Genomic DNA, 16,549 nt, shown 5'->3' with positions numbered 1-16,549 from the left:
AGTTTGTAATCCATGGTGGCGGATATATTAATACCCGATGTATTTTATTACGCTGTAACGGTACCCCGATTTTGAAACCAGCGAAATCCGTGGCAACAGCCTCGTCCCTCGTGAACTTTGGTGACACGAAGCGAATACTACCAAAGTTCAGATTCAACATTCGTTCAAAAGAAAACGCAACAATTTTTACCCATAAAACTACAGAAGAACATAAAAAATGTATTTTAAGTAATATTTATGATCAACAATGTCTTTTGAGAACGAAAAGTAAAAACAGCACTAAAAACCAAAATTCGCTGTGGGGGTCGCGAATGCCATAGCAACACACGCTCGCCGCGGGTCTGTGTGAAAGGTTACACTACCGCTTGTGGCAGAAAGGATTCGCAAGCAGCTATCATGGCGGCTTCCATGAATCGCAGAAACGAAGGATTAAAAGTGCTTTTTCTTTGTTAGGAATATTCCGAAATTCATATAGACCGTCTGGTATGTTTAATTTAGGGGTATATAACTATATTAGCCATTGATTAGTTTATGGTACAGATTTCCTTTAATGGAGGTTTATTGGAAATGTATTTCAATGACCATTTTGGCTTATATAATCCTACCCGCGTACTGACCTCTCAGAACAACGTCCACTTGATCGCTGAGACCTGAAAATGTCCCATAACTGGAATGATCTTCTGGTATGGAATTCCTTTTCAGCCATCCGCCACATGCAAACTCATAGAAATTATCACATGGGTCAACTGCAGGATCTATATTACTGAGAAGCTCGCCGGCTTAATGTATAAAGTGTGTGCAAAATACAGTAAAAAATTATTATTTTCAACATGATGAATTTTGTGTGATAAGGAATATGAAACATTGTTTGTCGCGAGGTAAAGCGGACAGCGGGAAATAGATTTAGCAAAATCGGCATTAATGCATTTTGGGACAATTTTTGCAGTATGGGGACACTTGTCCTCTGACCTATCAGGACTGTTTTTGTGCGTAGAAAAATATTATTTACAATGTTTTACAATGTAATAGAATAAATAATAATAATAAAAACATGATTATTATAAATTATTGATTTAAAATATTCAAAAGATACCATTATTAATTATTATATTAGGCCTATAATGAATGATTAAATCAATTTCCCCGATAGGTCAAAGTGTCCCAAAACTACTCAGCGAAAACCGGATGTTACAATACCGACGGGGCTTAGGCCTAGAAAATTTAGGAATATTGCCGAAAAACGGCCTCCAATCAGGTCTGGTGCCTACCAAACCCCCCCCCCCCCCCTCCCCGTCATGGTCGGTGACTCGCGGTACGCCATGTCGTTGCGTCATTCTTGCTTACCTGTTATAACGCAATGGTACATAGCGTTGCATCATTCTTGCTTACCTGTTAGCAGTGGGCAATGGTACATATCGTTGCATCATTCTTGCTTACCTGTTATTACGCAATGGGCAATGGTACATATCGTTGCGCCATTCTTGGTTACCTGTTATAACGCAATGGGCAGTGGTACATAGCGTTGCGTCATTCTTGCTTACCTGTTATTACGCAATGGGCAATGGTACATAGCGTTGCGCCATTCTTGGTTACCTGTTATTACGCAATGGGCAATGGTACATATCGTTGCATCATTCTTGCTTACCTGTTAGCAGTGGGCAATGGTACATATCGTTGCATCATTCTTGCTTACCTGTTATTACGCAATGGGCAATGGTACATATCGTTGCGCCATTCTTGGTTACCTGTTATAACGCAATGGGCAGTGGTACATAGCGTTGCGTCATTCTTGCTTACCTGTTATTACGCAATGGGCAATGGTACATAGCGTTGCGTCATTCTTGCTTACCTGTTATAACGCAATGGGCAGTGGTACATAGCGTTGCGTCATTCTTGCTTACTTGTTATTACGCAATGGGCAATGGTACATATCGTTGCATCATTCTTGCTTACCTGTTATTACGCAATGGGCAATGGTACATATCGTTGCGCCATTCTTGGTTACCTGTTATAACGCAATGGGCAGTGGTACATAGCGTTGCGTCATTCTTGCTTACCTGGTATTACGCAATGGGCAATGGTACATAGCGTTGCGTCATTCTTGCTTACCTGTTATAACGCAATGGGCAGTGGTACATAGCGTTGCATCATTCTTGCTTACCTGTTAGCAGTGGGCAATGGTACATATCGTTGCATCATTCTTGCTTACCTGTTATTACGCAATGGGCAATGGTACATATCGTTGCGCCATTCTTGGTTACCTGTTATAACGCAATGGGCAGTGGTACATAGCGTTGCGTCATTCTTGCTTACCTGTTATTACGCAATGGGCAATGGTACATAGCGTTGCGTCATTCTTGCTTACCTGTTATAACGCAATGGGCAGTGGTACATAGCGTTGCGTCATTCTTGCTTACTTGTTATTACGCAATGGGCAGTGGTACATACCGTTACGTCATTCATGGTTAGCTGTTATAACGCAATGGGCAGTTGTACATAGCGTTGCGTCAATCATGGTTACGTTACCTGTTATAACTCAGTTGGCAGTTGCGTCATTCTTGCTTACCTGTTATGACGCAGTGGGCAGTTGTACATAGCGTTGCGTCATTCTTGCTTTTAATAATGATCACAGCAACTGAAATAATGAATACAAATACAGGGTCTATCAAAATAAAGTAAACAATTTGAAAAATGCCACTATAGATTTAAAAGTTTGAGGTATTTGGTCAAAATAGCTGGATCAGCATCTAAAAGATCCTCCCACAACTGTAAATTCACTGGCGTACATAAATAAGGATTCGGTTTGTAAGCAGAGTAAAATAGCCTTGATCAAGGCTTCCTCCTTACTTTTTCTCTATTCATGCTCTTCATTGGATCCATGTATAATCAGTGGTAGAAGTAGGCCTATCATATTATACTGGACTCTCTAAAAAAATTTAGCCAGGTGAGATTTTTGTGTAGGACGAAAGCCTTGATGGGTTTGTAATTGGATTGAATCTGGCCCTACACAAATGAATGGGAGAGCAAATAATCTGCAACACAGATCTGAAGAAACCAATCACAGGCTTCCCCTGTTTAAGTCACGTACTGCTATTTGGGAATCATAACTTTTAAAAAGGACCAACTTTGAATTTCATTTAATAAAAATTAATGCTTTTGTTATGAAATGTTCAACTAGGAAGAACTATATCACATTCTTGTGAAATCAAGCTTAACCATCACAAATGAAGTGACATAATTTGTATAAATATTATATATTTCTTTTTACATTTTGTGTATAATTTGCAGTACAAACCTACTAAAATAAATGGACTTTCCCAGATTTTGAAAAATAACTGAAAGCCTCCCATGGTGTATTATGTAATCAATTACCAACTCTACAAGTCCTTCGCGCTGGCAACATGAGCTAGGGAGGAAGTGTGCCTTGTGGGGTGGGCGTGGTGGGCATTTTGCTCACACACACTACCCCTGCAGTGCATAGCCTATGCCTGGAGTAAAGTAAGATAAGAAAGCCCACTATCTGGACTCAACAATTTAAATGTCAAATAAATTTTTACAAAGTTATGATGCTGAATAATTATTTCTAAAGAATAATTTTTGAAACAGAAATTTTTGTGGCAAAGCTTCCATGAATTTTACATTCACTAACTATGGACGCCAAAGGACTTGAAACAAGTGCTAAGAGTAAAAGTGCAGCTGCGCAATGTCAATTAAAATCAACAAAACATGAAAACCACATGTTTCACCACTTTCAGTACTAATCAACAGTTAGTCTTCCACATGACTATCGTTCCTCTGTAATGCAGATTTCAGCTCTCCTCAACATGGCATTTACGCCACGTCAAATGTGATTCAACTATATGCAAGAAATGTCTTTGACCCAGCAGATTTGACGATCTTGTGTAAAACAAAGTGTCTTATGATGATGCTCGCAACCCTCTTCTGACTGGAATATATTTCTCTTTTTAGGATAAAACGGGTACATTTCTTTAAAAGAGCATATCCTCAACAGTTGTGAGCCGATTGATATAATTGTTTTGGTTTATTAAAGCTAACGACTCAAGGTTTCTTTACATACCAAAATATATTTGATCAACTTTTCAGAAATAGGAGAAAAAGAGGGCGCAATGAGGGGCCTCTTTTTGGGGACACCCTGTATTTTGAAAAAGGGGGTCATTGTGTATAAAATTTTAAAAAAGGGGGTCACGGGTAGAAAATTTTGAGAAAATGGAGAAAAATTCAATTTCTTGCTCCAAATTTTCCAATTTTGTACTCGGACTGTTTAAAATCATCTACTCACCAAGTCCAGCCAGTATTCCAATAGCAAGTACCCATAGCGCTCCACAGAGGATCAACAAAGGTTTCCTATTTCCGTTCTTGAATCGGGTGTCTTCGTCAAATACGAGATCAATTTTATCGTCACGCATACTAGCCATGTTGGCACTGTGAACATTTTACAACATGATTAGGCCCTTCACAATTAATTCTTAGTTTCCTGTTTCATGGTTGAAAACCAGGGATGAGGCGACTTTTAATTATTAATTATTAATTATCTTTTATTTTCTTTATTTTAAAATAAGTGGTCGAACCTACATCAAGCCATTTTGACAAGGAGCATGCATTTCATTATTTTACTACTATGTTTGATTTTATACATAAGTAATGGTACAATTAGGTTAGATGTTTATTCATCATTATAGATGATATGATCAAAGTCAGAAAGTAGCAAATGGTAGTCATTAAAAGTTATTTTTAAAGAGAAAATCCAAAATATAAATAAAATAATTAAATATTTTGCAATTCTCTACTTTGGACGCGGGCGGGAAACAGGAAACTAAGAATCAATTGTAATTGGCCTTAATTATGCTTTAATTAAGGCTACATCAAGGGGGTACTACACCCATTGCATTTTTGTTTGCATTTTGTGAAGAAATGAGAAAAAAAATGGACAAAGTAGTATGCAAAATGAAGGAGCAAATCTTCTCGTTCAATTGGTGGCATCGGTATCAATGTAGCGTACACGCTTCTAAAGGTAGAAGCCAAAAGGCAGTACATCACTGATGTTTTAAATTCACTTTATTTTGGAAAGCTTACTATCAATGGATTTCGTTAAAATTTTGGATATGGGTTGCTAACACATTAGGGAAATAATGTTGATATGTAAAATGGGAATAAGTGGTTCCTGATTTCTTGATGAACTTGGTGCTCCACAACTATCAAAAAACGAACTGGTTAAAATGCTTCTATATTCAATGTTGAGCTATATTTTGTATTTTTAACTTGCGATCTTATTTCACTGAAACTTAATTAAGCCTTAGGTAACAGGTTACCACAACCACACTACAGCAATGTTGAAAAAGATTGTATTTCTTGTCACCTATACCACCATATGAGGTAGTTTTCCGTAAGCTTCACTTATTTATTTGCCCAATCCATCTCAACTAGGCAATCGAAATTGTACTCACCATTTACATTCCAAAGTATTTTAGTATATCCACCTCACACATTTCCATTATCCAGTAACAGACAAAATATCAAAATTGATGCCTCATTATGATAACACAGACTATCACGTGTATTCAAAATGGATGCCTAAATTTGACCTGAACCAAGTGACCTATAACCTGACCTATGATGACCTTATAGTATTTTTAAATCTCTTTTCCTAACAACACATATAGAAGATACATACATGGTGTACGTAGTAATAAATTGTCTATGCATCCAAAGTGGAAGATCTTATTTAATTTATTCAATGTTATTTAGCGTGCATCATTGAGTACATTTCTATAGATAGTATAACAAAGGATTTAATGTATTCTATTCATGTACTCTACTTGAACATGTTGAATAGAATAAATTATGGTTTGTTATGAAATACACATCTGAGTTACTAGGATACAGAAAACAAAAAATATATAGGGCTAAAATTATTTACTAAAATGGTTTAAAAGCACTTTGAGATATTTTATAAGTTCAGGACATGAGGTGATGAACATATTTAAGTACTTCATAAATTTGCACAAAAAAGAAGAAAAAAAGAAGAGGGGTACTGATGAAAATCAGGGTATTATACCCCCTTAACAACGCCTTTTTTCGTAAAAGCAAAGTAATTCCTATCATTGTTCAAACATACATGCACTTTTAACTTTAAACATACCACATCCTGTTAGCTTGAATTGCATGCAGCTCAAGTTCCAAGGTATACGGTACTACCAGCACTATATGATCCGTTCCGGGATCCCATAGCACGTTTCTAAACCTACACCATGTACACCAGTCTATATACTATATGAGTATCTATGGTATGACTATGGCCTACCATCCCTGGGCCTACCTAGATATGGAGGACCATCATCAACACCATAATCTTATAAAGCAAAGTTTAGCCGGGATGGACTTTAGCTTCCATCACTGCTGCCAATTTTTGATTCAGCACATAATATTAATTATATTAATTACTAGAATTTATATACATAATTATAATAGTTCCTTACTGTGTGCACAGTGTAGTATATCAACTGAGTACCGGTAAGTTCCGAGTTGGCAGCGTATTTACCATGCATGGATTTGTGACCATAATATGGTAGGCCAAGACACTATTATACTCCTCATCAAAAATAAATCCCCCTCTCCCACGGTCACGACCTGATGCATGCCATCAGGTCATCAGGGGCTGTACCCTACTACAGTACATGTAGGCATATGTCCCTGGTGTAAGGGGACATTTTCAAAATAAAAAACGCATTCCCCTTTTTACGTGGAAAAAAATCGTTAACCCCACACAATACCACTACCCCGGGGGGCACTTCACTATGAAATGGATATATGTTTAGGGCTGGCACTTTCGCAGTAAGGGGCATTCGGTGAGAGCTAAATGTAAAAAATATGGGGTCATTGGGTGAGAGCATGATTTTTGGCATTCGGTGAGAGCAAAATGTAAAAAAATATGGGGTCATTGGGTGAGAACATGACCTTTTTCTTAAATGGAATCTTTGGGTGAGAGCCGAAACAGCGCCACATAAACCTCGAAAATCAAATTTCTAGTTCTAAATGGCTTCAAATTTCTTTGTTTTTTCAAAATAAGTACGGTAAAAAAATCAGTGATAAATGAAAGTTGCTGTTCAAATTGAACTTGTAAGGGTCTTTGGGTGACAGATCAAATGGGAAAAATAAGGGGTCTTCGGGTGGCAGAGCATGTGTTCGCAAAAAAATATGGGGTCGTTGGGTGACAGCGATGCTGAAAAAGGGGGTCACTCTTAACAGCCCTACATACGCGTCACCTCCAAAGTTGGAGTGCCCCCCCCCCCCTCCCGGACCACTACACGTGTTTGAAAAAGTATTGAGAGTGAGGTTTTGTTGTTGTTATGTATTTTGGCAAAATTGACATTGATAGGCCTAGAGCATTTTTCAAGTAAGATTCACATTGCTAGCAGATTCAAGCATTTTAATTAAAGAAAAACGATGAGGCTCCGGAGTTTTATTTTAAGATTATAACAATTACAATTAGACCCCTTTATAATAAGATGTCACACTTGCCAGTGACTCATGCCAACTAATTAACTTGTTCATGAACCTTTTAAATAAAATATTAAAAACCTGAATTTTAATATGAAAATTAAAAAAAGGAATAATTCCAGAATGTGAGGAGGGAGGCGCACGTGAAACGTGACTTGGGGGGGGGGGTGCAGCTCGAGCTGCCGACCCCATATCCTTTTTGTGATCTACCGGTTTATTGAACGCGACTAATCGCCTGAGAAACAACAGATTGAATTGCACCAGTGACTGAAAAGATCAGATGTGGAAAATCTATCAATTTTGCACAAATTATTAGGCCTACAATATACAAATCGGAGTTTTATATACTTGTTTGAAAAATAAATAAAATGAAATAAAAAAATAAGACGCTGTAAAAAACTCCCAGGGAAGTCCATTATTTAGGGTCTACATAAGGGGATGTTTTTTTTAATAGGAGTACATATGTCTATTTCCTGGTAGAATCATGAGATTGGTGGAGCTATTTAAAAAAAAATACTTGTGTCACGGTCACGTATTAGCGTGATAAAAGGTTAATCTTCAGTCACCCAGTATTGTGTGGCTAGGGGACTCTACACAAATAGGCCTACCTTGGTCCCGGTCCCCGCACTCCATGCATCCGCGGGTATTCATACTCGTCGAAAATTTTGCGAAATAAGGGGTGTTTTCAGATGAAGAAACGCGATTCGCGAAACACACAAAAAAAAGGGGTGTTTTTTCAAACCACGTGTTCGCGAAGAAAAAAAAAAGGGTATTTTCATCGAGCAGCCTACGCGTTTTTGCCAGAAAAGGGCACATTAGAAATATCGTTCGTGTTTTAGCGAAAATAGGGGTATTTTCGAAGGGCAAATAATTCACGAAATCGCTAAAAAAGGGGTGATTTTCCCCTAAAAACTTCGCGAAATGAGATACAAAAGGGGGTGTTTTTAAAGTTCACCGACAAGCATGAATACCCGCGGATGCACGGAGTGCGGGGACCGGGACCTTGGTGCACAGATGCTTGGTGGCTTTATACTGAATATGACCGGGCCGGGATAAAAAAAAGTTCCAAAAATCAAAAATATTCATTGTTCTAATCCCAGGTTCTACAGTAATTCGAAGATCGAAAAACAAATAGCCTAATTGATTAAAATGCGTTCCAAAATAAAGACGTATCACAATTTTCCTAACCTGAAGAGCCCACTGTAGGGGAAAACTATTTTTTTGGAACTTTTTGGCTTTCTGAACACTCCATAATAGTATAAATATTGTATACGTTTCGTGTATTCTGAGCATAAGCAAATATCTCTATGCCTACAATAAAAGTAACTCGAATATTTTTCCATTGAAAGTCCTGAAAGTGAAAGTCTATTATTGCATTGGAAAGCATGTTCAACAGTGAACACTCCCTAAAACGAAACATCACTTATGAAGAGTCTTTTTCCAAAAGGAATTAAGTCCAAAGGCTGCTTTGCGGATTTTTTTTATTTGAAGATAAGAGTAGCAGTAGCATTGCCAAACTAAAAACATTAGAGCAGTAGAATAATTAATAACAATTTTTGGTTATCTTTAAAAGAAAATAATTGCAAATCGTAAAGAAGAAAAGAACATATCAAATAAAATAATTTTGTTTTGTTCCAAATTTCATAAAAGTCCAATGGCAGCCATTTCAAACCCTGGCATTGAAGAATTTTAGGGGATAAAATGATATTGAAAATAGTTAGAGAATTAGCTAGAGTACGGTGTACCATGAGGGACATGAAAACTTCAATCAGGTTTTTGCAAACTTCAATCAGTATTTGCAAACTTCAATCAGTTTTTGCAAACTTCAATCAGTTTTTGCAAACTTCAATCAGTTTTTGCAAACTTCAATCAGTTTTTGTTTTTGCAAACTTCAATCAGTTTTTGCAAACTTCAATCAGTTTTGCAAACTTCAATCAGTTTTTGCAAACTTCAATCAGTTTTTGCAAACTTCAATCAGTTTCTGCAAACTTCAATCAGTTTCTGCAAACTTCAATCAGTTATTGCAAACTTCAAACACTTTTCGCAAACTTCAATAGTTTTTGCTAACTTCAATCAGTTTTTGCTAACTTCAATTGTTTTCGCTAACTTCAAACACTTTTCGCTAACTTCAATTGTTTTTGGTAACTTCAATCAGTTTTTGTTAACTTCTATCAGTTTTTGCTAACTTCGATTGTTTTGGCTAACTTCAAACACTTTTCGCAAACTTCAATTGTTTTCGCTAACTTCAAACACTTTTTGCTAACTTCAATTGTTTTTGCTAACTTCAATCACCCAAGCGGGCCGCGATAAGAGTATCAATTTCAAGCTTTTTGCAAAAAGGGTAGCCTTTTTAGCCACGTAGGCCTACAACTAAGTCGGCATTAAGGGTAGTGATTTCCATGTTTTGTCGGAAGCCGTTTTCCAACTGGTATTTTACATACACAGCAATAAACATCAAAGCCTGTACTGGAGCCCGAGTATTTAAGTCTACTTTATTGTATCAGTGAAAAGGGTGTACACATTTTGAGTTGATCAGTGAAAAGGGTTCCTACTTTGCTCCAAGGTCAGTAATAAGGGTTCATTTTTTTCACACAATAAAGGGCGGTGTTTAGGGTTGAGAATTTGAGGGGGATGTTTGAGGATGACAACACATAATGGTATAATGTGAGTGCCCCTGGGGGGTTCTCAATGTCGTAACCAGACATTTTCATAGGGGTATGCAGGGGCAGGAGTACTGACATGGATGGGGTGGAACTATCGGTACATAAGCTACATTGAAGTTACTTACTTTGGTGAGGGCATCAGGGGGCACCGGGCTTCTGAGTGTAAATGCTTCTTTCTGGTTCTTGCCACTGCCGGCTCTAGGGTCCAGTGGTGTTGGAAGAGGGATGGGTGATGTGGGGGAAGGCCCATAACCAGGGGGGTGGGCGGACGCACCCCCAAATGCCCCCAAAGAACCACCGTTTTTACCCCAAAAGTCTCCAATCGGATATTTTTTTTTGGGGGGGGTCCACTTTTTCAAAATCCGACCCCCTAGTCCAAAAAATTTTGAAAAAAGTCCACTTTTCAAAATCAGCCCCCATAAGTCCTGGTTACGGGTCTGGGGCCCGGGGGTCACTCCCATTGTGGCCTGTACACCATCCGCGATAATATAAACGCATGGTTTTTCGTGGGTAGGCACGATACACGCATATCGTGTTAAGGGTGTAAAAAACATGAAAAAATGGTAGCAAATTGCAATAACGTGGAAATGAAATTTAGGGCATGGAATTTGATGTAAGGAATAAAATCCCTGTTTAGGGTGTGAAAACAGGCGCGTGTTACCTGTTTAGGGTATCGTTTTAGCCAAGGGTTAAATCCTTGTTTAGGGTGTTTTTCAAAAGTTGATTATCGCGGATGGTGTACAGGCCACAATGGAAGTGACCCCGGGTCTGGGGGAGCACCATCAGGACAGAACCTTTACCTGGTTTCATTTGGGGGTGTGGGGGGCATGGCTACTAAATACCTCCTGAGCCACTCCCCCTATGCGCGCTACTCATTTGCGGTGCCATGGAGGGATTCCCCCCGGACAGAACCCCCTGTTCCCCAGTAAAAACCCAAAATTACGAAAATTTTCACTTTTTGCTGCAATTTTGCGCAATTTTTGTTACTTTCGCCCCCCGAAATTCACTTTGCCCCCCCGAAAAAAAAATCATGGCGCCGCCACTGGCACCAAGTACCTAGTGTTATGTTACTGATTGCAGTTTGCAAAAACTGATTGAAGTTTGCAGAAACTGATTGAAGTTTGCAGAAACTGATTGAAGTTTGCAAAAACTGGTTGAAGTTTGCAAAAACTGATTGAAGTTTTCATGTCCCTCATGGTACACCGTACTAGAGTTACAAACATATCCATTCCAAATGTCATTTGAGCTTTAAAAATGTACAAATATGTATGTGACACAATGCAGCTATTGGACTTTATGCCTTTTGGACTCTTAATTCATATGCATGCTCATCATGACCCGTGGTCATGGTGGTGATGTGACGTGTACGTGTGCATGTTAACCTATCCAGAATGCAGTTCACAGAAGTTTGCCTCATCAACATTTTAAAGGTTTAACGGGGGTTAGTGAACAAGTTCATCGCCGGGGGTCATTGTCTGCGAAAGATATCATAAACCCAGCGAATTTTGCGGACTGGGGTGCTAGAAATGTTGTATGACATCCCCGGGATGACATCACAGATATTAGAAATATCTCTGTGATGACATCAACATGATTTAGCTGCTTGAATGTTGGTAGAATATTAGTTATGCTGCAAGGTGGCAGGGTGTTATAGCAATAGTTATTTGAAATGACTGATGGGTTTTTTTTTCACTTCAAATTTAATTAATGATCCAACCATTTTTAACCATTTTTGTTGCACAATTAAATAGGTTTCATTTTTCTAATTGAAAAAAAAAATTCTCAGCGTGAGTACTTTTGATACATGCACCGTATATTCGAAATATCAATTTCTCCTTCTACTTCCAAGCAGCTATTAATCATGTTGATGTCATACAACATTTCTAGCACCCAAATCCCGGGGGATCACTCAACTTTGGAAGTGACGGTATGTGCCTGTCAATAGGCGCCCTCTTTTGAAGTCGACTATACCCGATGACCCCCTCTTTTTAAAAGTCATACCCGATTACCCCCCCCCTTTTTTTTTAGTTGTGGCTGCCCAATGACCCCCCTTTTGCCACAAAATAATGCCAAAACTTTCAAATTCTATTATTTCAACAAATTTGTATTGATTTGGAACAAGAAAATAGAATTTTGCTCAATTTTTTTCACAATTTTCTACCCGATAACCCCCTTTTTGAAATCTTATTATATACAATAACATGACTCCTTTTTCATTTTGTTTGTACCCAATAACGTTTTGTACCCGATAAGCCCCTACTTCTCACAACACCGGTAGGTACATGATAGGCCCACCCGTCACTTCAAAAGTTGCCCCCCCCCCCCCCGGACCCAAATCCGCAAAAAATACAGCAATGCCCTGTATGCATCTTCTTTCTTTTTCGAAAAGCACTCGTGTTTGGGCCCAAATAGGGTAACATTGTAAATTTTGGCATTTCGCGTGAACCCGCCCATCTAAAATTGAAGTTTTTCGCGTGGCGCAACACTCCGCAGTAAAACTCATCCGCCCCTCTAAATTTTACTTCCGCCGTCATGATTCCAATCATTTTAATGGATTATTATTAGCTATAATTAATACTGGGTTGCATCGGGAGGGGGGGGTGCACTCTAAAATGAAAGTGACGTACATGTGCCTTCTGGAGTACAAAACTAGAGGTCTAGAATCGGTGGCGATTGTTGTCGAAAAAGTGGGGTCATTCAGTGGGGGTCATTCAGTGGTGAAATACTAAAATGGGCGTCATTGACCGTGAAAAACTAACTTTCTGGGCAAAAATGTGCAAAAAATAGCAATTTTGCAGCTAAATGGCTACAAAAGTTCAAAAATTTACCAATTTGGTGTGAAGCTGATGAAAAAATGGGGTCATTTGACGGGAGATTTGAAAAAGGCAGTCATTGTGTGTAAGCTGATGTAAAAATAGGGCTGGGCAAGTAACCATCATTTTTGAATTCATGTGGTTTCTATGGCCAAATGTTGTGTAGAATCCAAATATCGGGTTCTTTTTGTCATCAGATGATCCCTTAGGTTGGTTCTGTAGCAAATTCAAAATGGCCGCCAAAATGAACATTTTTACACAAAATGGATGCATTATTAGCCTATATCATCACACTATACCATTTTTTAAATGTTATATAGGCCTCTCAAGGTTATCATATAGTTAATGCTATTATTCACCAGAGTATTCACAGTGTTTTAACTGATCCTTAAAAATTCAAAATGGCCGCCAAAATGACATTTTTACACCAAAATGGACGCATTATTAGCCTATAACATCACATTATACTATTTTTTTATGTTATATAGGCCTCTCAAGATAAATTAATCATACAGTTAATGATATTATTCACCAAAGTATTCACAGTGTTTTAACTGATCCTTAAAAATTCAAAATGGCCGCCAAAATGACATTATTCTTAATGTTCAAACAATTTTGATGACTATTCGCTTTAGAAGACAATCAAAATAGAATATCCAAACGATGTATTTCTTCTGTACCACTTTATTACATATAGGCTATTGTATATGGCTGATACATTTAAGTAATAATATCATGATAAGCAATGCCAAAATCAAAAGCAAAATGGCGGCCAAAATGTGGTGTTTTTTTAACAGAGAGACCGTGGACAATTTCTTGGATTGTTTGTTCCTTATTTGATTCTGCAAGTAAGCAGTTAATGTCCACCACTTTCTGCCCCCATCTGCCTACAGCTAAACAGCCTGTGAGCAATATGAAACAGACATATGGTATGCTTCCAAGGGACTTCCAAGAGCACTTACTATGCTTACTTGATAAGAAAGATAATGTAGTAACTGTAGGACTAGATGACACAACAAAAGCTGCTGGACACAAAATATATGATCTAAAGGCTGACCATAAATAACAATTGATGGACCTTGTGGGAAAATACGGACAATGACATCTGGGTACGTGGAGAATATTTCCCATTCAGGAAAAGATGGTGCTGCAGCATACGAGTTTAAATTCTGGATGTCAGGCAGAGCTGCTCACTGCATGTGCTACATTACTAGGTAATCTGGGAATCAATTCCAATCAGATAATTAAATGCTGTGCTCACGTTAGGTATTGATCATGCTTGTGACCAGGTGTTCAGAGACATAGTACAGAAGATAGGTGTCCATAAACTGCTGCAAGTCTCGGCTGGTGAGAGGGTTTTCACGTCTCCCAGTAGGCCCTACGAGTGTACACACACTGGCTCAATTGCCTTCGCCTAACTGCTGTTCCCTAGCCATGCCGCTCATTCTATTTCGCTATAATGAATACACAGGGTGAATGGATGAAGTCTACTTGCAAGCGAACATGAAGGTTTCAAGGGCTTTGTGGCCAATCGATTTGGTAGAATAGCGGAAATTACGAAAGAGTACTTGCGTCAACGTCAGTATATCTTCTTTAAAGCAGAAGTAGACATTCACATCAACAAACTGGTGCTGGCCGTCGCGTCTCAACATATCAACATACATACAAAACAATTGGTTCCTGTGTTGCTCAGAAGTGTACAAGATGCTGGTAGATATCATCACATTTCCCCTAATGCACTTGTTAGGGAAAGACAAGCGAGAAGAGTCCACTTATGAAAGGACTTGGACCGGAGTCCGTCAATTCTTTACAGCGAAGATGCCAGAGCTGAAACAGAAAATGGAAGAGTGTGCTACTGCAAATAATGGGAAAGACAGGCTGTACGCCGCAGTATTAGACGAGGAGATAACAGCAATAGATAGACAACTTTCTGAAATGTCTTTCTTTAGCAAAGATAGCTCATTTGATGAATCTAAACTAACCTATGCCCCTCTCACAAATCTGGGTTGTGAGAGCGAGTTTGCTAAACTGGACAACCGGATCAATATCAGCGGAGGGTCTATCTCGGAGGGTCTACCTCGGAGGATCTACCTCGGAGGGTCTATGTCGGAGGGTCTACCTTTTTACGAAAGAATGTGATCTTGACCAACAGGTTGCTTGTCGATCCTTCGTTCACAGAGCAGTCAGCAGATGATAAGAGATCAAGATGGAAGTGGGCCAGGACTTTAGAGGGGCAAAATGCAAAGAAAATGGAGAGAAATTTCATACAAACTGTTTAAAACGCAAACAGACAATCCGTCAAGGAATTAATGAAGAAGAAGTCAGTGAAAATCATAAAACTGCTTGAAACATGGAAAGAACACTCTGGGCCTGTCACACCAAATAGTATGGATATTCTAGATAGCCTGAATGTAAAGCCGGGTAGAAAAGCAGCTTCTTGCTGAGGTATGTTATCTTTGTGCAAGAATAGCTCCACATATACGCCAAATGCGCTGTGTGTGTGAAAGCTGGTGACGCGATGACGGAAGATTCAAAATGGAGAAGTTTTCTCTTGATCAGCTGCGAACATCTATCAAGAATGCTCTACAGCCAGTGGAAGACTAATTTACAAATGACATTGACAGTTTGCTTATGAATGCAATACAAATGGCATACAAATTTGAATTAATGATCAATATTGTGATTTTGGCAGACATTTTGAATAACCTTTAGGTTGAAAATACCAAATCAGCTTTAGTGAATATTACTTATGTAAGTTGTATTTAATAGTTTGTAGTTTTAAAGGCCCAAAATCATATGAAATATTACAGTAACGACAATTACAATGACCATTTACACAGGAAAGTGGTGATTTGGTCAATTTGGCGGCCATTTTGAATATTTATTGCATCAAACAGACCAGTATTAATACATATGTAATTAATAATGGTACCCACATGGTAGCTTTTAATTTAAAGGCTCAAATTACATAGAAAAACAGAGTTTAGATGAGGTTATGACAACAATATTGGTTATTTGGACCAAAAAATGTATGTTTTGGCGGCCATTTTGAATTTTGCCATAGAACCAACCCCAGGAGTCATCTGACGGCAAAAATAACAACATTTTTGGATTCTACGTCAAATTTCGCCATAGAAAACACATGAATTGCTTGTATTTTAATGAAAAAGTTTATACTTGCCCAGCCCTAGTAAAAAGGGGGTCATGTGGGGATTCGCCTCTAAAAAAGGGGTATATATTGACAGGCACATGACGCGTACCAACATGGGAGTGCCCCCCCCCCCCGTGTTGCATAAAGTATACCGTGCTTATGAGCTATAGGGGCCCACTTTACAAAATGTTAAAACATTTCCTCAATTCTTATTATTTCACATTGATAGGCCTATTATTTCATCATGTTAACAAGTAAATATGCAGAGGGAAAAATCATAATTTACTGCCATTACGTTTGGGTTTTGGAAAGAACCTTCTGTTAAATCATGCATGACTCAATTACAAATCTCTACATCCCTTTCTTCTTGTCTATTGATATTTTGAATAGTGTTTATCTTTCCC

At 38.4% G+C, this 16,549-nt stretch overlaps 1 protein-coding gene across 1 annotated transcript in view; it reads right to left on the bottom strand.

The window, feature by feature from the left end:
* LOC140168298 (membrane metallo-endopeptidase-like 1) overlaps positions 1-16,549 on the bottom strand; it is a 52,351-nt gene that overhangs the window by 28,425 nt on the left and 7,377 nt on the right. Inside the window, exons 2-4 of the mRNA XM_072191653.1 lie at positions 4,301-4,443; positions 2,567-2,635; positions 618-779 (exon numbers count right to left, since the gene is read on the bottom strand). Coding sequence (XP_072047754.1) covers positions 618-779; positions 2,567-2,635; positions 4,301-4,436 — 367 coding nt within the window. The 5' untranslated portion in view covers positions 4,437-4,443. The remainder of the gene's footprint in view (positions 1-617; positions 780-2,566; positions 2,636-4,300; positions 4,444-16,549) is intronic.

This window comes from Amphiura filiformis, chromosome 13 (genome assembly GCF_039555335.1).
Source record: "Amphiura filiformis chromosome 13, Afil_fr2py, whole genome shotgun sequence".
NCBI classification, from domain to species: Eukaryota; Metazoa; Echinodermata; class Ophiuroidea; order Amphilepidida; family Amphiuridae; genus Amphiura; species Amphiura filiformis.
Note: the sequence above shows the minus strand (reverse complement) of the source record. Positions and strands in the feature narration are given on the sequence as shown.